Consider the following 25,529-nt stretch of genomic DNA (forward strand, 5'->3'; position numbering starts at 1 on the left):
AGAGAGGATGCTGTGAGTAAAGGCGCGAAGACGTCAACATGTCTGAAGGACAGGTAAGTTTATGATTTGTACGATCACTTCAATATATGCGAATGTTTATGTTTATGTATTGTTTGCAACTATATTATATCATAAAAATCGCGTTATTTTATGTCTCAAGCGCTTTTGATAATCGGCATAATCTCGAAGCTGCTTTGCAGAAAGTACAGATTAATGTATCAAACTGACAATAATATTAGTTAGGGTAACTTTAACTGTAACGTTAAAGTTAGATTCTTACGATCGCGTTTTAAGCCAAACGCTGGAATTGCTAAGAGATTTTGCAATTTAACTGTACATTAAACGTTTATTGTATTTGCGTACATTTACGTATAATCTTCGTTTACTTTTGAAATATTGTTTGAATTCATGTTCTTGCCAGACTGCATATTTTTACCAAGATGTTTTGATCATTGTTGTTATTGTTAACGTTAGCGGCCTGCACGTGCAGCAGGCCTCTGGCAAGGCAAAATCTATTTACTTTATCCACAAAAATAGGAATGTTGTTCTTCAGTAATGCAAGAGACAATTTAAATTAATTCAGTACAATATTTCTAGTTTTATAAGGGAGTTTTCTAGATTAAAAAAATGCTAATTTTCAGTCAAATGTCATGAATATGTCTAGTCTTATTTCACAGTGTTGAATATTTAATTATTGTCAAATTATACTACAGTATTGCAGTTGTAATGACAGTATAAGGTAATGTTAGAGCATGATGTTTGACTGATTATCACACTTGTGCTTGCAGGACGATAAAAGTGACAGATACTCTGGATGCACAGGTAAAGTTAAGATCATGAATTGTCCTGTTAGCTAGTACTCAAAATAATCCTTACATATAAGAATCATACTCCACTTTTTGAGCCAGACTAACCTGAGTTTAACTTTGTTAGAGCACAACCTTTAAAAAAAAGAAATATCCAGCATAATCGTGCATTATTTTAATGGTTAACTAAACATAGACATTATTTTTAAGTGTTCTGTGTGTTGTTGATAAGGCTTTTGCTAAGTCTTCTGGATTTGTTATCCTATAGTGATATTTATTTTAAGGGTTTTAGAACTGTAACTAGTACAAGGAAACAAACCAAAAATGTATTGAAGTTTTACTGAAAGGAATGTTTTACTTTAGTATGAACAGCCATATTGGCATTGTTCATTGTCAACCTGAATAACATTCCTGTCATCTGTGACAGAATTTGCAGTGGATGAGGTGACAGCTTGTGCTAAAGAAGAGACAAAGGTAAGCAGCCACTAGTGATTCATAGAACTGTATTTTTCAACATCTAAACTCTCCAAAGCCATCACAAGTCATTAGCCGCATTTCTATGGAGCTAGATTTGTTTTTTTATTATTCAATCAAAAATATTTAGTTTTAAAGTAAAATTAAGTATGTTGTAATTAAAAAATTAAAGATTTCAAATAAAAAACACGTTTAATTTAAAAAAATTGGCCAATGATAATAAAATATTTTGGATTGCAAAAATAAACACTTGTGCTATTATGCAGTTACCACAATTTTCATTGCATACTCATTAATTTTGCTCTCTTTTCTGCTGTCTTTTATTGCACATGTAGAATCTTTGCTTGCAGGTTGAAATATTTTGCTTGTGAGTTGAAAAGTTTTGAACCCTTAAATGCCGGGGTTAAATTTGTGTCTTTATTACTCAAACAAACATATGAAGTTTGACCAAAACTAGGTAGAATGCAATTAAAAAATTAAAGATTTAAAATAATAAAAAAACATTTATTTAAAAAAATTCACACTGCAAAAAATAAACTATTGCCATGTTATGCGGTTACCACCAGATTAATGCACTGTGTGCTCATTTATTTTGCTTTCGGTTTTGTTTAATTTTTTGCGAATCTAAAATTTTTGCTTTTGAGTTGAAAAGTTTTGTGAGTTGAAAACTGCAGCTCAGTGGGCGGGATCTTCTGAAACACCTTATTCTATTAGTCATCTTGATTGAGGTCACAGATTGGCCACGCCCATTACATTTTCACGCGGTTGGAATGGACTGCCTTGCCTTCTGTGACAGGAGCGAGCTATGGCGAGCAGCAGGTCTTCTTTAAGGTAGGTTAACTGAAACTGTATAATATCTTGTGTATTACCATACATATTTCCCATCTAAATATGTTACGACTGCTAGTATTAAACTCTGTCTAGTCAGATTAGCTGTAAGTCCACCAATATAATCTGGATGCAGATGCGATGGAGAACACAGTTGTGCACGTCTCAGCTGTGCACATACTTTTGAACACATGTATTGTTTTATTTATATATATATATATATATATATATATATATATATATATATATATATATATATATATATATATATATATATATATATATCTTATATCTCTAATATATATATATATATATCTTGCACATATTTCATCTAATGTTAGTCAATCGAGAGTATTCATCAATATCACTGACTAGACAGAGTTTAGGAAAATGTGGATGGTAATATACAAGTTATTATACTTACCTTGAAGAAGACCTGTTGCTCGCTCTGGTCACTAAAGGAGTCCAGTACAATCGCGTGAAAACGTAATATATATATACATGAGATGGACTGTAAACTCATTTTTAAAAGGTAGATTTAGGTCGCTGCCACGATTTTATGTTAAATTATAGCTGACAGGCATTTTTTAACATCCCTACTACTACTGTATTATTACTTAAACCGTATACCGTATAAAAAATACGTATATGTTGGCAAATGCACTACTAAATAAATGTATCTTCTACACATATCTTCCACATAAAAATATAATTTATACAGACACATGCTATAGTGCTTTACTATACTGCAGTAAAGTGTATTATACCATTTATGTAACAGTATTTTTGTTATTAAAAGCTACAGCTGGGAAATATTTTAGCTGAATTAATAAAATAAAATAAAACATTTATATTTCTTCAATGCAAAATAAATTCCAGAAAGGGAAACAATAAATGTATAAAAAATATATTTAAAATCACTTATAAAAAGTCAAAATCTACTATTGTCCAAATCCGACACAATTCCAGAAAATAATTCAACACACATCAGGTGGTGATTGAAGAGTTTAGTGAATAAATGTCTGGTCAGTCAGTGCAGATGTTGATGTCTAAGTAGACAATGCAGATGGAGACGCCTGTGGAATCATTGTGGATGTTGATTCGTTGATTTAAGACAGTGTAGATGTAAACGTCTGTGAAGTCAGCGCAGATGTGGACATTGGAGGAGTCAAAGCAGATGTTTTACGCCCGCTAAGACTGAGTGATCAACCTGTAAGGATAAATTGAAGAAACAGATGAGAAAATTGTTCTGATTAATGTAATATTTATAATCCACATATCTCTCGTGTCTATGTATTGTTGTTTTATAAATACATTTTTACTTTACAACTGATTTATACCAGTTCCTTTAAAGACCAAATATTTGCAATAATGCCTAAACAAATTATATAGCGAAGATCACCTGCAAACTGCCCTGTTACTTTTCAAAACGACTTCAACATTGTATATTGTGTTACTAACATTTGCAAACTCTTTACTAACATGGTTTATCACTCAGTAACTGAGCATTTTTTAAGGAAATCAGAAAGCTTATTATGAAGTGTGCACCTCTCCAACGTTAATTCTTTACTAACATAATTGTTCCTGATATATATATATCCAGTAAAATCATTAATTACTGCTTTGTAATAAACCCAAAGATGTTAGTAACACATCAGTTATAATGTTGGGTTAGTGGTAAGTCAGTTTACAAATGTAGCGTGTTGAAGTAGTGCACATTTTACAACAATGTTCCTAATTCCCTCAACTAATGCTTTGCTAGAGATAAATCATGTTAGTAAAAAGTCTACAAACATGAATGACATGCCTGTTGAACAATGTGAGCTGTTCAGTATTTGCTGCATTAAGTAACATTGCTATTTGTATAAGTTTCCGTTAACAAAAATGTAGTATTACTGAATAAATGCTGTTTATTTAGTTATGTTATCTAGTCAGTGAACAAATACATTATTGTATTTGTCCATAAACATTGGCTAATTGCATCAAGCTGTTAATATAAGGAGATACAATAGAACATGACTAAGTTAACGTTACCAAAGTTTATGCTAAACAAACTCGTTCACCATCATTTTTTAACTTATGCATTAATATGTTTAGTTAACATTAACAAAGATTAATTATTGCTTAACAGATATCCTGTTCATAATTAATTCAAGTTAACTAATGTATGAACTAACATTTATATGCGAAACGAAATATACGAAATAAATATTTGTCACGTTTGTAATGAAATATACATACACTGAGTTACTACATTTTCTAACAGTGGAGAATAAATATGATGCTCCAGTTCAAAGAGACAGTAGCTTTTGTCTGGAAACTGACTGAAGATTAATGGTTGCCGAGAATGTATCCCAGTCTGTTTGCAGACCTACTGTACACCTGGCCATCATCTACAGACAAAAAGCCTGACTTTAATAATACATCAATGTATATTTTCCAAAATACACTGGCCTTGCGTTGCCCTTTACAACTGTACAGTACTGATGGCCGACAGCTAATGTTAGTTTATCGAGAGAATTCAAAAATATCACTGACTAGACAGAGTTTAATACTAGCAGTCGTAACATATTTAGATGGGAAATATGTATGGTAATACACAAGTTATTATACAGTTTCAGTTAACCTACCTTGAAGAAGACCTGCTGCTCGCCATAGCTCGCTCCTGTCACAGAAGGCAAGGCAGTCCATTCCAACCGCGTGAAAATGTAATGGGCGTGGCCAATCTGTGACCTCAATCAAGATGACTAATAGAATAAGGTGTTTCAGAAGATCCCGCCCACTGAGCTGCAGTTTTCAACTCACAAAACTTTTCAACTCAAAAGCAAAAATTTTAGATTCGCAAAAAATTAAACAAAACCGAAAGCAAAATGAATGAGCACACAGTGCATTAATCTGGTGGTAACCGCATAACATGGCAATAGTTTATTTTTTGCAGTGTGAATTTTTTTAAATAAATGTTTTTTTATTATTTCAAATCTTTAATTTTTTAATTGCATTCTACCTAGTTTTGGTCAAACTTCATATGTTTGTTTGAGTAATAAAGACACAAATTTAACCCCGGCATTTAAGGGTTCAAAACTTTTCAACTCACAAGCAAAATCTTTCAACCTGCAAGCAAAGATTCTACATGTGCAATAAAAGACAGCAGAAAAGAGAGCAAAATTAATGAGTATGCAATGAAAATTGTGGTAACTGCATAATAGGACAAGTGTTTATTTTTGCAATCCAAAATATTTTATTATCATTGGCCAATTTTTTTAAATTAAACGTGTTTTTTATTTGAAATCTTTAATTCTTTAATTACAACATACTTAATTTTACTTTAAAACTAAATATTTTTGATTGAATAATAAAGAAACAAATCTAGCTCCATACATTTCCACTGTTGGGCTAGTGCGAGCCAGGGCTTTTATCGGGCCGGGCTGAGCCAATAGTCAGAGAGCTTGAGCAGTGAGGCTGAAATTATGTCGCGTTTCCACTGTCAGGCCAATGACTCGCAGTGCAGAATGCGAACCTATTAAATGCATTAAATGATGTATACGCATAGGCCTATGTATATTTATTCATTATATTAGTTTACTCGCTGGCCGACTGCTGGCATCGTGCATCGAGTGGTCTCGCCACTAACAGAGGGATGACCGAGCGCACCAGCCATAATATAAAACAAGAAGAAGGTAGTTTTGCTTTCGCTCACCCAAAAATGCTCTGTTTGCACGATTTGATTAATATCATCATCTCCAAATACTTTATAAATAATATTTCAAAACTCCTCCATTGTTTATTGTTTTTAGAAAATATATTTTTTTCCAGATAGGCCTTTGTAAAATGAAAGTTAAAAATGGCTTGAAACCGTTTAATTTATTTGTATTATATATACCTAAATTGATATAGCTTTTATTTTATATTGGTTTATTTATTTAATGTTTTTATTATATACAATATTTCTTTAAATTAATTTAATATAGCTTAGGCTATTTTGTCTAGATGTAATATGATATTATTGTGTTGAGTTGATACGTAATTTGTACGTAACAGCAGCAACGTATGTACGTAACATATTTTATATTATCTCCAAAATAAATATACCCAGCCGTTCACAGCATCTGCAGAGCAGTGAAGTGAGCACTCGTTCGTCGATCTCTCACACACACATACACGCATTTAAATATTTTTTATATGAAGGCGTATACAAAAACTTTAAATGAGGAACGCGAGAAAATTTATTTTTTGATTTCAAAGTGTAAAACAAAGGTTAGTTGTGTTAAATGATTTAATTTGATTGGTGAGTCTTATGTTAAGTATGATTTGTGTTTTCACCATGCCATCAAAACTTGTTATTTTCAGTTTGCAGTGCTCTCTAGTCAGCAATTGGCCCCCAAATTTGGTAGTGTGTTAGCATGCACTAGAGCACCTGTGCCAGATTTCAGCACTGTGTTTAGTATGCAGTCTAGACAGTGAGCCACAGTTATAGTTTACCCCAAAAATTGTATTTGTTTTCTATTTACTTAGCCTCAAAAGGTTGAAAACACAGTTTTTTCTTTTTAGCACAAAATAAGATATATATTTTTAAAATGTTACAAACTGGTAGCCTGTCATGACTACCAGCGATTCAGTGGCTGCAGATATACACATAATTTTAAGATGTCGTTGGTCTTGTCACTTCTGATTTCTAACTTGTGGCTTTTATTTGTAGCTTAACAAGAAAATACTTGGTTATGCTTCAGAAGAATCTTCATCAAGATCAGATATCAGTGAGGATGATTACGTGCCAGATACTGAAGAGTCTGACAGTAACACTTCAGAAAAAGTAGAGAGTTTAGTAAAAAAGATAAGTAATAATAAGAAAAAGGTAAAGTCAACTTCAAATGTTCCAGCATGTAAAAAAAGACGTGCGTCTCCTTCACAATCCTCTGCATCTGACAAACAGGACAGTTCACTTCAATCTTCTTCATCAGGAGAACATGAAGAATCACATTCACCCAATAATCTTAATGTGAATGTCATGATGCTCAAAAAAAAAAAAGATGGAGCCAGACTATATAACAAAAAGTTTTACTGCCTTTTCTGCTTCAAACCATTCAGTAAAATCGCACGTCACCTAGAGTCTAAACATAAAGATAAGCCAGAGGTGGCAAGAGCGATTGCTTTTCCGAAAGGCTCTAAAGAGCGAAAAATACAGCTGAGTTTGTTAAGGAATAAGGGGAACCGATGTCATAACGCTCAGGTACTCAGTGAAGGAAGAGGAACGGTGATTCCTAAACAACAATCCACTGCACCAGTAAATGCAAGTGATTATTTGCACTGCATTAACTGTTCAGCGTATCTGAAGAGAAAATCGCTATGGCGGCATATGCAAAGATGCCAGCTGAGCCAGAAAATTAACAAAATGAAACCAGGGAAAACTCGTGTTCAGTCACTTTGCTCATATGCTGAACCTGTTCCAGACAGTATAAGTGAAAGGTTTTGGAAAATGGTGCTTGATATGCATGACGATGAGATAACCCATGTTGTCCGCAAAGAGAAAATCATACTGAAATTAGGGCAACATCTCTTCAATAAGCATGGCCATGATGTTACAAAGCATGAATACATCAGGCAAAAAATGCGTGAAACTGGACGTCTTGTCCTCGAAGGGAAAAAAAATGGTAAGCTGAAGGAGGTGTCTGATTTCTTTATTCCAGCTAATTTCCCTTATGTTATTCAAGCAGTTCACAGTGTAGCTGGCTTGAACGAAGAGACAAGCACATTTAAAACACCATCTTTAGCACTGAAGTTAGGGCACAACCTCAAGAAGATGGCCAGCATTATTGAGTGTGATGCCATGATGGCAGATGATAAGAATAGTCTTAGCAACGTGCAAGCCTTCAAGCAAATATGTGACACTAAATGGAGTGAGTGTGTGTCATCCCAGGCCCTTCGTAATTTGAGTGAAGTTAAATGGAACTGTCCACAGCTTCTTCCGTTTGCGGAAGATGTGAAGAAAATGCATCAGTATCTTGACTGCCAAAGTAAGGCATATCAAGCAAGACTTGAGGAAGAACAAAGTATGAAGCACTGGGCAGAACTTGCCAAAGTCACGCTTTGTCAGGTGATACTATTTAATCGAAGAAGGGAAGGAGAGGTGTCTAAGATGTCACTTAATTCGTTTACATTAAGGGACACATCCTCAACTCATCCGGATGTTGAGCTTGCTCTGTCCGATCTAGAGAAGTCACTTTGTAGTCATTTTCAAAGAATCGAAGTCCGAGGAAAACGTGGCAGAAAAGTCCCCATTTTACTCACTCCTGATATGGTCGTCTCAATGGAGTTGTTGGTGAAGACTCGCCGCAGCTGTGATGTGCCAGATGAGAACGTCTTTATGTTCGGAAGACCCCAAGCTCTCACTTTCTTCAGAGGATCTGACGTAATTCGTAACATAGCAAAAAGCTGTGGAGCAAAGCACCCCGAGGCATTGTCCTCCACCAAACTGCGAAAGCACATGGCCACTATGTCCAAGGTGCTAAACTTAAAAGAGAATGAAATGGATAACCTCGCAGATTTTTTAGGGCATGACATCAGGGTCCACAGGCAATATTACAGACTTCCTGAAGGCACATTGCAGCTAGCAAAAATTAGCAAAGTCTTGATGGCCATGGAACGAGGACAGCTTTCACAGTTTAAAGGACAGAATTTGGATGAAATCCAGATTGATCCCCAAGGTAAAGTATTCCCGGGTTATTACCGGGAACACCAGCATTAGTTATAGACAATTGTTGAATGTTATTCAAAAGTTGTTGCCTAATAATTTTGTCTGTTATAGAGAAACTTTTGCTGGACAGTGATGGATCCGAGTCTGAAAATGAGATTGAGTCAACTGGAAATGGTGCCTCACCTTCAAATTCAGCAGGTACTGTATGTGTAATGTGTGTTATTTGTTTTGTGCTTAGCAAGGAATAATGACCACAAACATAGTAAAATAAAAGCAAATGTATGGTTTATTGTCATGTATTGTCAGTGTTAAGGCTTGTACATGTCATGGAAGAAAAGTGAAATGAAACTCAGGATTAAATCATGTTTGCTACTCTCCATAATAATGTCCTCCTGCTGACATTGTTGTTGCTGTTGTGTTTATCATACAGCTCTTGGTGTTTAGACACCAGTGAAAAATGCAGCTCCACAGTCATCTTTCCTCTGTGCATTATCTTCATTGCATGAAAGTGAAAGTGTGTTCGCCTAAACATGGAGGATATCACTTCTGCTGTTTACACACATCATTCACTTTTCTTTTCAGCTTGCTTTTAGTCCCGAAAAAAAACATTAAGGACAACATATTCTTAAAGCACACAGCACAATAAGTGACAATTAAAATTATTATTTTAAACATTCTCATTAGTTATGATCTTATTAAATTCTCAATGTTCTTCAACTGAAGGGAAATGATGGGAAAGGTGGAAAATGGTACACATTACTTGGGAAAAAAAACTGGGTGTCATTGCTGTAGTCATGCACACAGTGAGACTGGAGACAGGATAAATCAAGAGACCAGGGGCCTCATGTACGAAGACTTGCGTGGAAATCATACTAAAACACAGAAAAAAATTCAGATGTATGAAACACTGCGTACGCCAAATCTCGCGCATATTCTGTTTGTACATCTGAATGAACGTGAAACTGAGCGCAACATGCACGAGAACAAAACCCCTCCCTGCCTCCTCCCCCGTATGAATATGCTAATGACTCTACTTTGGCAAAACCCAACGAAAAAGTAACGGCAAAATGAAGCAAAAAGAGGAACTTTGAACAGAATGTGAATGTGAGGTGCTGTTTTCGGAGGTAGACCAGAGAAAAACTGTTTTATTTGCAAGTTTGTCCTCCAGAATTAATAACAAAAGAAAAAAATAGAGTGGGAGAGTTTAGCTGATGCGGTTAACAAAGTTAGGTCTGAACATCGCACTGAGTGGAGCAGGTAATCATTATTGGCCTGTTGCTTATTTTAGAGTCTTTGTGTGCAGGTAGTGGTATTAATCTAGGAGAACACAGAAAACAATGAGACCAGGAGACAAAGGCACCAGGACACAAAGAACCAACAACAGCAAACAGGTAAGTAGCAATGGGTGAGTCAGGTAAGTTCATTGGTGTGAACCGTAGATCAAACTCTGGGTAAGAGCAGAGTGACTGTTAATAAAAGGAACTGATGAGGGAGCGCAGAGGTGCGATAAAAATGTAAGCAGGGGATTTTGATCGGATTGATTAGGATTCAGGTGGGGAAGGTGGCTGTGGTGACTGCCTGAGATTACAGTCTTCTCCAGAGGAGGCTCCTGATACCCTTATGTGATGTTGGGGACGGATGGAGCTGATGACATCTTTGGCCACTGGCATCCACTGTGCCACCAATACCAAGCTTGCAGGAGCCAGAGGGTCTTCTACTGCCTGGATGTCCCAGTAGGTTGTCATCTGTGCACAGAAGGGTTTGTAGGCAAAGATGTTATAAGACCGCTGTGATGTGCTGGCACTATTTGGCCAAGTTAAGGGAGTTAATCAGGATGTCTTCAATATAGACAATAACAAAACAATGGAGGAACTCACAAAACACCTTGCATAATGAAAGATGGCTGGGAAGATGGAGAGTACATACAGCATGACCTGGTACTTGCAGTACCAAAAGGGTTGACGAAAGCTGTCTTTTACATCTTCCAGTCGGTAAGTAAGGCAACTGGACTACCTGGGAGTTCAGTGTGTGGTATTTAATGCTCTTCAGCTGCTTCAGAATGCAGCAGCACGAGTGGTCTTTAATGAAGCTAAAAGAGCACATGTCACTCCACTGCTCATCTGTTTGCACTGGCTGCCAGTTGCTGCTCGCATCAAATTCAAAGCTCTGATGTTTGCTTACAAAGCGACCTCTGGCTTTGCCCCTTCTTATCTGCTCTCACTTCTGCAGATGTATGTGCCCTCTAGAAACTTGCGTTCTGTGAATGAACGTCGCCTCGTGGTTCCATCCCAAAGAGGAAAGAAATCACTTTCCCGAGCTCTCGCGTTCAATCTGCCCAGTTGGTGGAATGAACTCCCTAACTGCATCAGAACAGCAGAGTCACTCGCTGTCATCAAGAAACCACTAAAAACTCAACTATTTAGTCTCCACCTTCCTTACTAATCTGCAATTGCCTCTCTGGCTCCTCCACTAATTAAAAAAAAAAAATTACTAATATTCTTGCTTCTTATACTTTCTTTACAGACCTGAAACTTGCCTACAGCACTTATTCACTGTTGCTCTTATAGTTGTGTAAGTTGCTTCCTTGTCCTCATTTGTAAGTCGCTTTGGATAAAAGCATCTGCTAAATGACTAAATGTAAAATGTAAATGTAATGCAATAATGGAGACTTCCATTGTTTTTGCCCACAAAGAAGAACCTGGAAGCAGGCAATGAGATTGATGATTAAGTCCTCCACACACTCCTCCATAGCCTTGTGCTCTAGGCAGCAGCTGGATAGTGCAGTCCCATGTCTGATGAGATGGAAGATAAGGGGTTGCCCATTTACTAAAGACATCCTGTAATGCAGAATACTCTGATGCGACCACTGACATGATTTGGGTATCAGGATTCAACACTGGACGTGGGGCTTGATGAGGCAGTCTATGAATAAATGTCCAGGGGCAGCGCAGAATAAACATACTTCAGCAGGTAGGTGGCATTCAGCTTCTGTGCTTGAGACGTGGGTAAGGTACACTTGCAAGAGATCTGGTACCGGAGTACAGGCAGCATAGGAGGCAAGCTCGTGAGTGGCGTTGGAGATATGGCAAGCAGATAGTGATTGGAATAGGCAATAGGCAGACACCATTACTCAATGGTGTTGTACATCATAATAGCAGAACGAATGTTTGGGTTCAAGCTTTGTTGATAGGTTCTAATGAGCACGGTCTCGTTCCACCCACTAGCTACTGTCAAAGTCTGGTGAGTGAAATTGCCAATGGTGGATGAACCTGGGTGGAAACAGAATAAATGTTTGGAGGTCGAGAGTGCTTCTGTGGCCATACTGAAAGCTTTGAAGGATTGGTTAGCGAAATGAACAAATGTGTTGACAATAACAGGTAAGTAGCAATGGGTAAGTGCAGAGTAATTGCTTATAAAGGAAACTGATGAGGGGTGTAATTAATCAGTTATTAGGGAACTGTGGTCAGGTGTACTGGGATTCAGGTTGGGGAGGTGGCTGTGACAACGGTCTGATATTGGTATTTAGGAGTTATTATTGAAAAATCTTGTGCTAAAAGAGATGTATTGTTTTTCAGAGAAATCAAAGAAGTCTGCTGAGGTTGGACAACACCAAGAACCATCCAAAGGTAATGAGATTTAAATAAAAAAGATGCTTTAAAAACTTCTGACGTTGTTATAATTGTGAATAAAATTCATTCTGTGCACTGCTTTTATGATTTGCCCTTTACTTGCTTTCATTATTTTTCTATTCTATATGTTCTATATTATATATTTTTATATCCTGAGGATGAAGTGAAAATATGTTTTGTTTCGACTGCTAATATTTTCTTAAATACATGTGTGACACATTTACTGGTAATTTACTTAGTAGGTATTCTGTGCCATTACTGAATAATGTTCTCAGTTGTACTCGTATGTTTGTAGGAGGCAAGAATCCTAAAAAACTGCAGCCGACTAGCAAGGACTTGCCGGAACCGCACAGAACAAAGAGTAAGCTGTTTTTTAAAATGTCTTCTGAAATAAGTTGCCCTTTCTGTTTTTCTTCTAAAGTTTATTCATGTACATGCAAGGTAGACGTCACAAACGGATTTCCTTCTAGTCATTATCCATGAATTCAATCAATACTGCCTGCTCCATACTGCGGGCACTTTTATATAGGGGCAGCAGTAATATTACATATACTGTTTAATTAAAGCCTTAAATCATGTTGTTGACTCACAAAGTTGATGCAGAATCACAAAAAAGTGCTGCATTTGCAGGTACAGTACAGTAAAAAAGTCATAATTAGTCATTTTTAGCTACTGCTTTTGATCTGTCAAACCTTAGAATCTTATGTAAATGTGGTTTTCTTTGCAGCTGCTTAACTGATTTGAATGTAAACAAATAAAAATCAGTTTCTGAAATTATCTGATTTTTGATAGCATAACATATTCGTTAGCATATGAAAAGTGGCCTGCATGCATAAGCTCACAAATAACTATTAACTAAAAATTTTAGACATCTTGCTGTAATTTATGAGAATAGTTAAACTTACATGGTGACTAATTGCAAGCATTTTTTTCCTTTTATTGCTGGGTGATGTAAACATGACAGATTGTCAGCCATCAACTAAATTTTAGCAAAAATGTGTATACAACTTTAAAAACAATGAGACACACTGAAGACCATGAATTAGTTTTATTTGGTCTTTAAGTCTTTTTTTCACTAATTATGTTTTAAATTTTATTTAGGATCTTCACAAAACGAGCGAAGAAGGTGGTCTGTGGAGGAGATCAAGGCCGTGGAGAAGACAATGATGGAATTCATAATGTCTGGAAAGGTTCCTGGTAAAGCCCAGTGCATGAACTGTATCGAAAGTTCCCCAGCAGCACTTCAAAGTAGAAGTTGGGAGGGGGTGAAATTTTATGTAAAAAATCGCATTGATTCCCTAAAGAAAAAATTGTGAAAGGTAAGGACCTTCATCTAATTATTTTTTTTCGTGTTTGCCGGAAGAAAGAAAATATATTACTTAAAAAAATGTGAGAGGTAGGTGAAAGGGCCTTCACCACTGTTTTTTTTTCATGATTGTTGAAAGCAAGTTTGATTTCGTTAAAGCAAAAAAATGTAAAAGGGCCTTCACCAGTTTTGTCTTTGTTAAAGGCAACATGTATGTGAATCTTGTTTAAGCAAACTCAACATGCATCTGCTTAAAGAGCAGTATACTAAAACTTTCACGTTAAAATTTAAATAAATGTTTAAAACACTAAAACACTTCCGAGTTGTATTGAGTTTTTACATTCTCGTAAATTTGGCTATGTCTCCGTTAATTTTTATGCGTATCTCAGAATATCTAATAAAAGAAATGCTTGATAGAATGCCAAGATGCTCATACATTATTTAAATGCACATTAAAACAACATATGTGTACAACTGAGCAGGATAAACATTTTATTTTATTAAAAAAGCTAAGACTTTTTTCTGTTTACACCCTTAGAAATGGTCTATTGTAATATAACATAGAATAAACAGAGAATGCAAGATAAAAGTAAAATTCAATAAAATATAAATGCACACAATTTTCCCTTATAAATAACTCTTTAATAGTTGTCTAAATGTAATTTGTAGTCTTACAGTGACTTATTATAAAAATATGATAATATACTGGTATGTCATATTGACACCTGGTGGTTCCTTGTGGTAAGACAAAATAGCGACGTCCCCACAAGAATAGAAAAACCTGACAAAAATTCATTTTTTTAAACTTCAGAATTCTTGATAAAAAATTATTGTTTTTATGATAGAAAAATCCCCTGGACACATATGAGTTGAAATTATGGCTTAATTGTATTTAGAAATTGCTGTCCCCATATGTAACCTTCTAGTCACAAGTCCCCATGGGGCACAAAAACAAGTATGTGTGTGTGTGTGTGTGTGTGTTGGAGAGGATGTTTCTGGAAGTACAGGTGTTTCAGGAAAATCCTCTTTCAGAACTGCGACTCCATCTGCTTATTTCCAGCTCAAGATCCAGCAGAACCAGCTTTTGCTGTAGAAGAATAAGCTGAGCTCGTCTCTCGCTGAACACTGATCTGAGATCTGAGCTCTACAGCGGGTATAAGAGCAGGACTGAGTGTGAAACAGCATCATGTTGAGTTCGAGATCAATCTCTGCTGTTAGAATTAGAGGTTAAGCTGGAGCAGGTCTGGACCGGGCCTGTGTGCTGCTGCTCCACTCTTCAGTGTTGATTATTACAACCAGCAGACCAGCAGACCAGGGAATCAGCTGCAGTTTGGGGGAGGATCTGATGTGTGTGTGTGTGTGTGTGTGTGTGTGTGTGTTTCTGACATACACACTCTCTGACACACTGATCAAGTTTCTGTCGACACACACCAGCTCAGCCTGTCAGACGACCAAACCCTCCCTCCCTCTCTCTCTCTCTCTCTCTCTGCGTGCATGTGTGTGTGTGTGTGTGTGTAAGGCTCTCACGCTCTCACACACACATGAGACAGCATGAACACACACACTGACAGAAGAGCAGGCTTCATTTAATCTCTGGACAGCACGCGCACACACACACACAGCACAGGTAAGTCAGTTTATGAGATGTTTATGTGGACGTGTTTGTGTGTGTGTGTGTGTGTGTGTGTGTGTGTCCTCATTGTGTTTTGAGCTCTGATTATACACTTCACCATCACTAAAGGAACAGAGCAGTGTGCTGATGTTACTGATGATGGTGATGATGATGATGATGATGATGATGATGATGATGATGATGGTGATGGTGTGTTGATGGCGTCTCCGCTGTCGGATGTTCTGATCCAGTGTTCAGTGTGTATGTGGGCTGTCAGCAGTGTGTGTTCTGTGTCTCCACATGTGGATGGCCGGACTCTGCTATTGGGGGTGGCATTGACTGATACTTCATGTAGTAACTGGTAGATTATTGGAGATGTTGTGTTGTTCAGAAGTCTAGCTTGTACCTGAAAGTTTGTTGTAAGTGGGAATTAAATGACCCGGTTCTGTCCAGCATGAACAGTTGTCCTGGTGTCAGTAAGTGTTCAGTGTGAATAACTTGATGATCTCCTGTATTTTCAGTCCTTCATCACTCCTCTGCCTGTAGTTCTGACAGACGCAGCTCTCCTCAGTCCTCTGTGTTCTGGAATCTTCAGCGCAGTTATTTCAGTCGGGTTTGGAGGATGTTGGACAGGAATATCAGGCCTCGTCTCCTCCTCCATCAGTGTGGTGTTGATTTGGGAGTGGGATTGTGAGGAAATGGACAGTGTTAAAGCGGCACAGCGGTGGAGATATTCAGCGTTGGCGTAATGTTAGCTCATTCTGTCCTGGCTTTATTCTGGATCTGTCATTACATGAGGAGCTGCTGATCCACCTGAAGAGCTGAAGACCAACACGAGCCTCATAATCCTCACTGACACACGATCAGAGCTCTCTGCTGCGCCGGCTCACACTGATGATGATGAGCACAGGTCAGAGCGAGATCTCTGTGTCTTGTTCATGTCTGTAGTTTTGGCTTTTCCTTCATGTCTTGTGTTTTTCTTCTCGCTGGTGTCGCTAGATGTTCAGTGAATACGCCTCATGTATATTCAGGTCACACAGTATCAGCACACGTGCATGCTTCATGTGTTCCCTGTCACTAATGTTCATCATAAAAATAAAGCAGAACGACACACACACACACACACACACACACACACACACACACACACACACACACACACACACACACACACACACACACACACACACACACACACTGCTGGACGTGGACATCCTCATACGCAGATGAAGCCGTGTGACGGAGCGCTCATTGCACAACCTCAGAGGAGAAGCTGGAGCGGCTAAACCGGACTCTCAGCATTTTTCCCGGGTGTTTGTGCGCGTGGCCTTTACTCTGAGATACTCAACATCTCAATCATCATCATCATGTTTCTGTGAGCGGCACGCCCTGCTGAGAGACCGGATCACAGCGCAGCGCACCGGCGGAGGGATACAGCACATCTAGACCCAGAGTAAACCATCAGCAGCTGCGGTGGAGGACTGAGGGTTATTCAGCATTAACCACCGGCTGCATATGCTTCATGCTGATTATTACACGCCTGCTGGAGACACACACACACACACACACACTGACGTGAGTTCAGATACTCCACCAGCTCTTCATTAACAGACACACACGCTGCTGCTCCTGCAGCTGACGCCAGGTCTGAGCCCAGCGGCATCAGACAGAACCAACACTGCAGCAGGTCCTGAACCCGCAGATCAGTTCAGCTGAGCCGGTCTGGTGCTGGACCTCTGCGTTACACTGAACTGCAGCACTCAGCACCTGAAGCGGACCAAACCTTCACCACAGCTGTCCTTAAACTACCCAACAGCATCTGTTCTGATCATAGGACAATTCTGAAAACCTTTCGGATCCGCTTCAGATGTTGAGTTCTGCAGACGGGGCCGACCCGCAGTGACTGATGCAGTAGTGGTTCCTCTGCTGGAGCTGAGCTGTGCTGAGCGCTCCTCCGTCTGCTGTACTGTCTGTAGTGTGTGTGTGTGTGTGTGTGTGTGTGTGTGTGTGTGTGTGTGTGTGCTGACCCGTCTCTCTGCTGTTTGTCCCGCAGTGATGGACGCGGAGCTGTTCTCGGAGCAGGAGCTGACCTGCTCCATCTGTCTGGACCTGTTCAGCGAGCCCGTCTCCACGCCCTGCGGACACAACTTCTGCCAGGGCTGCATCGGGGGCTACTGGGCCTCCAGCGCCGTCTGCTCCTGCCCGCTGTGCAAGCGGGAGTTCGAGGAGCGGCCGGAGCTCAGCATCAACCGAGTGTTTGCCCAGATCGCACTCAAATACCAGCAGATGCGCTACGGGGAGGCTGCGCAGGCCCGGCAGGAGAACCCGAGCGCAGAAGCGGAACCAAAGCTGGAGCCGGTGTTCTGTGACGTCTGCAGCGGCGTGAAGAAGCCTGCGCTGCGCTCCTGCCTCACCTGCACCGCCTCCTACTGCGACACACACCTGCAGCCGCACCTGCACACCCCCTTCTACAGCACACACCGCCTGCTGCCGCCGCACGACGCCCTGCGGGGACGCACCTGCCGCGAGCACGGCCGCCTGCTGGAGGTGTTCTGCCGGACCGACCAGCGCTGCATCTGCGCCATCTGTGTTCTGGAGGAGCACCGCACACACACCACTGTCTCTGTGCAGACCGAGCGCGCTCTCAAACAGGTACACACAACACACACACGCACACAACAGAACACACACACACACAACACACGCACACACAACACACACACACACACACACACACAGACAACAGAACACACACACACACACACACACACACACAACACACGCACACACAACACACACACACACACACACAACAGAACACGCACACACACACACACACAACACACGCACACACAACACACACACACAACAGAACACGCACACAGACACACACACACACACACACACAACACACACACACACACAACAGAACACACACACACACACACACACACACACACAAACAACACACACAAACACACACACACAACACACACAACACACACACACACCACGCACAACAGAACACGCAGAACACACCACACACCGCTCCTCTGACTGGGTTATGGTCTGCCGCAGAGGCTGCTGGGTAAGATGGAGTTGGAGCTGCAGGTGTGTGTGGACAGGAGATCTGCTCAGCTGGCGGAACTGAAGACTAAACTCCTCACTGTACAGGTAAACCTGCTTATTAGCGCTTATAAACAGCAGAGACTCTCAAACCCCAGTGTGTGTACAGTACATGCGGATGACCCCATGTGTGTGTGTGTGTGTGTGTGTGTGTGTGTGTAGAGATACAGCCAGGCGGAGCAGGCCGAGGTGGAGCAGCTGCTGTCAGACATGAGCTCCTCCATCCAGCGAATCCGCTCCGAGCTGGTGGGCGGCATCCAGGACAAGAGAGAGGCTGTGATTGGCCGAGGCCAGCGAATGGTGTCGCAGCAGGAGTCCAAGCTGGCGCAGCTGCAGGAGCACAGGGCTCGACTGGAGGCTCAGGCCATCTCAGACGACCACATCGGCTTCCTTCAGGTGACACGCCGCCCCATTCACCACTAGCTCCATCCGGCTCACCTGTCACAGCTACCCGTGCTCAGAGCCTGCGCTACGCGTCGTGACGTGTTGTCTAATTCTTCGAGAGGTGCACGTCAGCGCTGGCATCAGCCGTAGCGAGGGCTATGTGACCACACACACACACACACACACACACACACACACACGCGCACGTGCGCTTGATGCAGAAGTATACATCACCGCCCGCTCTCATCTTTACTCTCGCTGCTCTCCATCTGCACACAGAGCTTCCAGGCAGCCAGCGGCCCCATGCAGGATGAGGCGGGGCAGGAGGCGGAGCAGGAGGCGGAGCTCACACTGCGCTTCTCTCTGGGGGACGTGAAGGCGGCGCTGGGGGAGATCCGGGACCGGCTGGAGGACATCCGCAGTGGAGAAGTGCAGTACAGACACTCCGGTCCGTGTGTGTGAGAGGGTCACTCATCTGTGTGTGTGTGTGTGTGTGTAGAAGAGCCACTCATCCATGTGTGTGTGTGTGTGTGTGTGTGTGTGTTTTCTCTAACAGTGTCGACATTAGCAGAGAGTGAGAGCATGATGAGTGTAAGATCCATGAGGAGGAAGGACTGGTCACTTAAAGGTACACACACACACACACACACACACACACACACCTGCAGCACCTGTAGGAGTATTAATGCTTTCTCTCTTGTTGCCCACAGATCTGCGCAGGATAAAGACAGGTCAGTGTGTGTGTGTGTGTGTGTGTGTGTGTGTGTGTGTGTGTGTGTGTGTGTTGTTAATGGTCAGTGTCCGTCTGTATTTGTTCTCATTAATGATCTGAATAATAATCAGCGTCAGTGTTGATGAGCTCGGGGTGTCAGGGTCAGCGCTCCTCTGTGATTGGCCGGTTCTGACTGATCTGTTATATCTCTCTTTCAGGACACAAGAAGGTCAAAGGTTATCTGGGTGAGTATCCTTACTGATATCGCATGGATGGTAGTAAAGCGTCTGCTGAGGTGTGTGTGTGTGTGTGTGTGTGTGTGTAGAGGACGTGAGCCTGAACCCGGTCACTGCGTACCCGTTCCTCATCCTGTCAGAGGACCGGAAGCAGCTGAAGCGTGGAGAGAAGCTGCAGTTCTACAGGAACAACACACAGCGCTACGACGTCTGGTCCTGCGTCCTGGCCAAGGAGAGCTTCCAGACCGGCCGACACTACTGGGAGGTACAGCAGGGGGCAGTGTGGGGCAGTGATGGTCAGATGTGGGTCAGTGATGGTCATATGTGGGTCAGTGATGGTCAGGTGTGGGTCAGTGATGGTCAGGTGTGGGTCAGTAATGGGTCAGGTGTGGGTCAGTGATGGGTCAGGTGTGGGTCAGTGATGGTCAGGTGTGGGTCAGTAATGGGTCAGGTGTGGGTCAAAGATGGTCAGGTGTGGGTCAGTGATGGTCAGGTGTGGGTCAGTAATGGGTCAGGTGTGGGTCAAAGATGGTCAGGTGTGGGTCAGTGATGGGTCAGGTGTGGGTCAGTGATGGTCAGGTGTGGGTCAGTAATGGGTCAGGTGTGGGTCAGAGATGGTCAGGTGAGGGTCAGAGATGGTCAGGTGTGGGTCAGTAATGGGTCAGGTGTGGGTCAGTAATGGGTCAGGTGTGGGTCAGAGATGGTCAGGTGTGGGTCAGTGATGGGTCAGGTGTGGGTCAGTGATGGTCAGGTGTGGGTCAGTGATGGTCAGGTGTGGGTCAGAGATGGTCAGGTGTGGGTCAGTAATGGGTCAGGTGTGGGTCAGTGATGGGTCAGGTGTGGGTCAGTGATGGTCAGATGTGGGTCAGTGATGGTCAGATGTGGGTCAGTGATGTTCAGATGTGGGTCAGAGATGGTCAGGTGTGGGTCAGTAATGGGTCAGGTGTGGGTCAGTGATGGGTCAGGTGTGGGTCAGTGATGGTCAGATGTGGGTCAGTGATGGTCAGATGTGGGTCAGTGATGGTCAGATGTGGGTCAGAGATGGTCAGGTGTGGGTCAGTAATGGGTCAGGTGTGGGTCAGTGATGGGTCAGGTGTGGGTCAGTGATGGTCAGGTGTGGGTCAGTGATGGTCAGATGTGGGTCAGTGATGGTCAGATGTGGGTCAGTGATGGTCAGGTGTGGGTCAGTGATGGTCAGATGTGGGTCAGTGATGGTCAGATGTGGGTCAGTGATGGTCAGGTGTGGGTCAGTGATGGTCAGGTGTGGGTCAGTGATGGGTCAGGTGTGGGTCAGTGATGGGTCAGGTGTGGGTCAGTGATGTTCAGGTTTTGGGTCAAGGATGGTCAGGTTTTGGGTCAGTGATGGTCAGGTGTGGGTCAGTAATGGGTCAGGTGTGGGTCAAAGATGGTCAGGTGTGGGTCAGTGATGGTCAGGTGTGGGTCAGTAATGGGTCAGGTGTGGGTCAAAGATAGTCAGGTGTGGGTCAGTGATGGGTCAGGTGTGGGTCAGTGATGGTCAGGTGTGGGTCAGTGATGGTCAGGTGTGGGTCAGTAATGGGTCAGGTGTGGGTCAGAGATGGTCAGGTGAGGGTCAGAGATGGTCAGGTGTGGGTCAGTAATGGGTCAGGTGTGGGTCAGAGATGGTCAGGTGTGGGTCAGTGATGGGTCAGGTGTGGGTCAGTGATGGTCAGGTGTGGGTCAGTGATGGTCAGGTGTGGGTCAGAGATGGTCAGGTGTGGGTCAGTAATGGGTCAGGTGTGGGTCAGTGATGGGTCAGGTGTGGGTCAGTGATGGTCAGATGTGGGTCAGTGATGGTCAGGTGTGGGTCAGTGATGTTCAGATGTGGGTCAGAGATGGTCAGGTGTGGGTCAGTAATGGGTCAGGTGTGGGTCAGTGATGGGTCAGGTGTGGGTCAGTGATGGTCAGATGTGGGTCAGTGATGGTCAGATGTGGGTCAGTGATGGTCAGATGTGGGTCAGAGATGGTCAGGTGTGGGTCAGTAATGGGTCAGGTGATGGGTCAGGTGTGGGTCAGTGATGGTCAGGTGTGGGTCAGTGATGATCAGATGTGGGTCAGTGATGGTCAGATGTGGGTCAGTGATGGTCAGGTGTGGGTCAGTGATGGTCAGATGTGGGTCAGTGATGGTCAGATGTGGGTCAGTGATGGTCAGGTGTGGGTCAGTGATGGTCAGATGTGGGTCAGTGATGGTCAGATGTGGGTCAGTGATGGTCAGGTGTGGGTCAGTGATGGTCAGGTGTGGGTCAGTGATGGGTCAGGTGTGGGTCAGTGATGGGTCAGGTGTGGGTCAGTGATGTTCAGGTTTTGGGTCAAGGATGGTCAGGTTTTGGGTCAGTGATGGTCAGGTGTGGGTCAGTGATGGTCAGGTGTGGGTCAGTGATGGTCAGGTGTGGGTCAGTGATGTTCAGGTTTGGGTCAAGGATGGTCAGGTGTGGGTCAGTGATGGTCAGGTGTGGGTCAGTGATGGTCAGGTGTGGGTCAGTGATGGTCAGGTGTGGGTCAGTGATGGTCAGGTGTGGGTCAGTGATGGGTCAGGTGTGGGTCAGTGATGGTCAGGTGTGGGTCAGTGATGTTCAGGTTTGGGTCAAGGATGGTCAGGTTTTGGGTCAGTGATGGTCAGTGTGTGTCTCTGTCCTCCAGGTCAGTGTCGGGGAGAATCGGGACTGGAAGCTGGGCGTGGTCTGCGAGTCGGCGCAGAGGAAGGGTCTGTTTGACATGACGCCGGCTGCTGGCTACTATGCCCTCTGGTGGAGCGGGAACCACCTGCGCGCGCTCACCGCCCCATCTCTGTCCAAGGTGAAGGTGGCAGGTCACCTGCGGCGGGTCGGGGTGTACCTGGACTGTGAGGAGGGCCAGGTGATCTTCTACAATGCCAAGAGCGGCGCAGAGCTGTACTGCTTCAGCGGGCCGCTGTCCGAGAAGATGCTGCCGCTGTTCGGCACCGCGGATAAAGAGGTGCCAATGGTGCTGTGCAGCGCTGCGGACTGACCCCTGCTGGACACACACAGCACTGCAGTGCAGGACTATAACAGAAAGAGGAACTCACTCTGGAGCCCGCACTGACACTGAACACACACACAAACACATTCACACACACTCTTACTCACCGGTTACTGAAATGTCCACAATAGATGTGTGAAAGACGTCTCAGCAGCAGATCCTCCATGAGCAGCAGCATTATGAGCAGGACTGGAGGACGGGTCTCACTTTCACACTGCAGAGCTTGAAGAGGCGGAGGAGGAAGAGTCACGGCACCTCCAGACCTGCAGTGTGGAGGCACCGATGAGGAGCCGCAGAGCTGAGCTGTTCACCACACCAACACTCCTTTACTCATGTTCATTTGCACATCTCTCTGACAGTCTGACTAACCCAAATGCAGAATAAAATCATCAGTCATGAGTGTTTTGTTTCCAATATCTCCATGGTGTGACGTTTCAATCCGAACTATACATCTCTACACACACACACACACATCAGTGTTGACTGATGCATTAATGACGCACCTCAGCATTACTGCAGCTGATCCGGTGTTCAGGGCAGCAGATGGTGAAGCGCAGCTCACACACTCCAGCAGAGGACACTCCACATCAAAATGAAGCAGTGAAACAGGAAGCGGAAACACCTGAACACTACAGGAACAGAGGACACCACTGCAGGACTCACACCGGCACACGGCCCTCAGCAGTAACCCGCACTGCAGAGCCGAGCCGAGCCAAGCCGGCCTCATGATGCAGACATAAACCAGCACAGAGGAACTGCATCAGTCACTAACAGGAGATCAGTTTGTGTGTGTGTGTGTGTGTGTGTGTGTGTGTGTGTGTGTGTGTGTGTGTGTACACGGAGCAAATAAGAGTCGAGCAGTTAAAAAGGAACTCATTGTCTTTATTTGATTAGACATTTACAGTAGTCACTCTTATAGTAGCTGCCTTGTTTTCTTTTGCGCACTGCTTCACAGATTCTGTCGCTCGGGTCAATGCAGAGGAGGGAATATAGAGATATACATGTGTGTGTGTGTGTGTGTGTGTGTATTTGAACGCCCAGAACAGGAGATTTTGGCAAGATATTAGAGGATGATGAGAGCGGCCCCGAGCGTGAGGGTGACCGATTGGTTCATACATGGCGATGGAGGAGGAGCTGAGGTGAACCTCATCTGCACTGTGTGTGTGTGTGTGTGTGTGTGTGTGTGTGTGTGCAGGAGCGCTCCGGCTGACGCTCCACACCTCAGTGTTGATATGTGACTAACCCACTGCGGGTCCCCAGATGTGCACAAACACCTTTAAATGCGAACGGCACTGAACATGAGATATAAAAACAACAACAACAACAACAACAACAACAACAACTGAAACCCCTGTGGAGGAGACTGGTCAGACCCGCGTGTGCTGGAGCAATACTGGAGGAGTGCAAGACCACTGAGAGCGCATTCTGGAGGAGCAGAGACACACACACACACACACACACACACATATTTATATATATATATAGGTATCTGCGTGTGTGTGTGTGTGTTTAGAGCAGCTTTAATGATCACCAGTGTGTGAATCTCCAGTATACTGAGTGACAGAATATCAGATTCAGCATCACTGAAGGACAGCAGGAATGAAGAGGGACGGACAGAGCGGCTGTGTGTGTGTGTGTGTGGCACGAACACAGAGAAGAGAAGAAACACTGATCGCAGCGACAGACTCATACATTAACACTGATCTCTCTCTCTCACACACACTCTCTCTCTCACACACACACACACACACACACACACACACACACACACACAGGGGACCTCGTCCCAGGGTCCCAGTGGATGTCCTCCTGAACTGGTCCCACAGTGCCGCTGGTTCTGGTCCGTGTTATTGAGCGGTCCTGCAGGGATCAGAGATGGCTCTGTCTGGTCCAGAACAGGCCGGTTCTGAATCTGCAACACAAGTGCGGTTCTGCAGAGCGTCTCTGCTCAGATTTACAGCACACGACACACATCTGTACACATCTGTACTGTACGCGATACCTATAACGAGACGCTGCTCCGTCCACGACTGCTGGATCCAGAAACAGATTGAAAACAGCAGTGTGTGTGTGTGTGTGTGTGGGGGGGGGGGTTTACAGGGGGGTGTGAGTCTGTAGTGTGTTCAGCTGTTCTGGAGCCGCAGGGAAGCTGTGCAGCTGGCTGGCGTCCGGTGCGAGGAGGAGGCAGGAGCGCAGGTCCAGCGTCTGCAGAGAGGCACAGCGGCGCAGCAGCGGCACACACTGATCCGTCACCTTCGCACAGCCTGCACACACACACACACACACACACACACACATACACACACACACACACGGCTCAGATCACACTTTTCAGTTTCAGTTTTCAAACGCCCTACAGTAGGAGTGTGTGCTCCTCACCCCGAGTGTGTCGCTTCTACTCAAACATCTGACAGTGTTTCTGGACAAGCAGCAGACTATAGAGCTGATTCACACACACACACACACACACACACACACACACGCACGCACGCACACGCGCTGATAATCTGCCAAAACAATCTGAAATGTGTTCATCTGAGTTTTTGACAACTGTAATTCATTAATCAGATGTTTTATGCTGTTAAATGTCCTGCATTTGGGTTTCATCTCTTGAATACGGATGAGCTGAAGCTGAATATTTACAGTGGCGTTCTCAGACTGCAGATCTTGAAGAAGTTCAGTCTCCTCATTCACAAGCAGAAGGTCA

The 25,529-nt window shown here is 43.2% G+C and overlaps 3 protein-coding genes across 16 annotated transcripts in view; 2 read left to right on the forward strand and 1 right to left on the reverse strand.

The window, feature by feature from the left end:
* On the forward strand, positions 1 to 14,047 carry si:ch1073-366l7.1. 2 transcript variants are annotated; one of them, XM_087296069.1, is made up of 8 exons: positions 1 to 53; positions 789 to 822; positions 1,234 to 1,280; positions 6,805 to 8,809; positions 8,911 to 8,997; positions 12,375 to 12,425; positions 12,724 to 12,789; positions 13,530 to 14,047. In XM_087296069.1, exons 1-8 carry the CDS (start codon positions 39 to 41, stop codon positions 13,742 to 13,744), a joined length of 2,520 nt encoding a protein of 839 aa, XP_087152195.1. In that variant the 5' UTR covers positions 1 to 38; the 3' UTR covers positions 13,745 to 14,047. The 2 variants fall into 2 exon arrangements, with proteins under 2 accessions (XP_087152195.1, XP_087152196.1); XM_087296070.1 differs by lacking the exons at positions 6,805 to 8,809; positions 8,911 to 8,997.
* A 1,220-nt stretch (positions 14,048 to 15,267) lies between these two features.
* btr30 (bloodthirsty-related gene family, member 30) lies at positions 15,268 to 23,238 on the forward strand. 2 transcript variants are annotated; one of them, NM_001440910.1, is made up of 11 exons: positions 15,268 to 15,361; positions 15,868 to 16,256; positions 17,400 to 17,998; positions 18,425 to 18,520; positions 18,635 to 18,868; positions 19,136 to 19,304; positions 19,413 to 19,484; positions 19,567 to 19,587; positions 19,787 to 19,813; positions 19,894 to 20,069; positions 22,463 to 23,238. In NM_001440910.1, exons 2-11 carry the CDS (start codon positions 16,241 to 16,243, stop codon positions 22,808 to 22,810), a joined length of 1,758 nt encoding a protein of 585 aa, NP_001427839.1. In that variant the 5' UTR covers positions 15,268 to 15,361; positions 15,868 to 16,240; the 3' UTR covers positions 22,811 to 23,238. The 2 variants fall into 2 exon arrangements, with proteins under 2 accessions (NP_001427839.1, NP_956716.2); NM_200422.2 differs by lacking the exon at positions 15,868 to 16,256.
* Positions 23,239 to 23,683: 445 nt separating this feature from the next.
* fbxl19 (F-box and leucine rich repeat protein 19) overlaps positions 23,684 to 25,529 on the reverse strand; it is a 14,430-nt gene continuing 12,584 nt past the window's right edge. For 2 of the 12 annotated variants that reach the window (XM_087293795.1, XM_087293792.1), the window contains exons 11-12: positions 24,884 to 25,086; positions 23,684 to 23,977 (exon numbers count right to left, since the gene is read on the reverse strand). In XM_087293795.1, the coding sequence (XP_087149921.1) occupies positions 24,917 to 25,086 (170 nt within the window). In that variant the 3' untranslated portion in view covers positions 23,684 to 23,977; positions 24,884 to 24,916. Of the gene's footprint in view, positions 25,087 to 25,529 lie in introns of all 12 variants that reach the window. The other 10 variants (XM_087293793.1, XM_087293790.1, XM_087293794.1 and 7 more) reach the window with 5 other exon arrangements.

This window comes from Danio rerio, chromosome 19 (assembly GCF_052040795.2).
Source record: "Danio rerio strain M-AB ecotype USA chromosome 19, GRCz13ab, whole genome shotgun sequence".
Taxonomy (NCBI): Eukaryota; Metazoa; Chordata; class Actinopteri; order Cypriniformes; family Danionidae; genus Danio; species Danio rerio.

Bases quoted from the DNA above. Each gene is read 5' to 3' on its own strand.
- si:ch1073-366l7.1 (XM_087296069.1), top strand. The intron at 823-1,233 runs GTAAAGTTAAGA...CATCTGTGACAG, and splicing joins CAGATACTCTGGATGCACAG to AATTTGCAGTGGATGAGGTG. The intron at 12,426-12,723 runs GTAATGAGATTT...GTATGTTTGTAG, and splicing joins ACACCAAGAACCATCCAAAG to GAGGCAAGAATCCTAAAAAA.
- btr30 (NM_001440910.1), top strand. The intron at 18,521-18,634 runs GTAAACCTGCTT...GTGTGTGTGTAG, and splicing joins CTAAACTCCTCACTGTACAG to AGATACAGCCAGGCGGAGCA. The intron at 19,485-19,566 runs GTACACACACAC...TGTTGCCCACAG, and splicing joins GAAGGACTGGTCACTTAAAG to ATCTGCGCAGGATAAAGACA.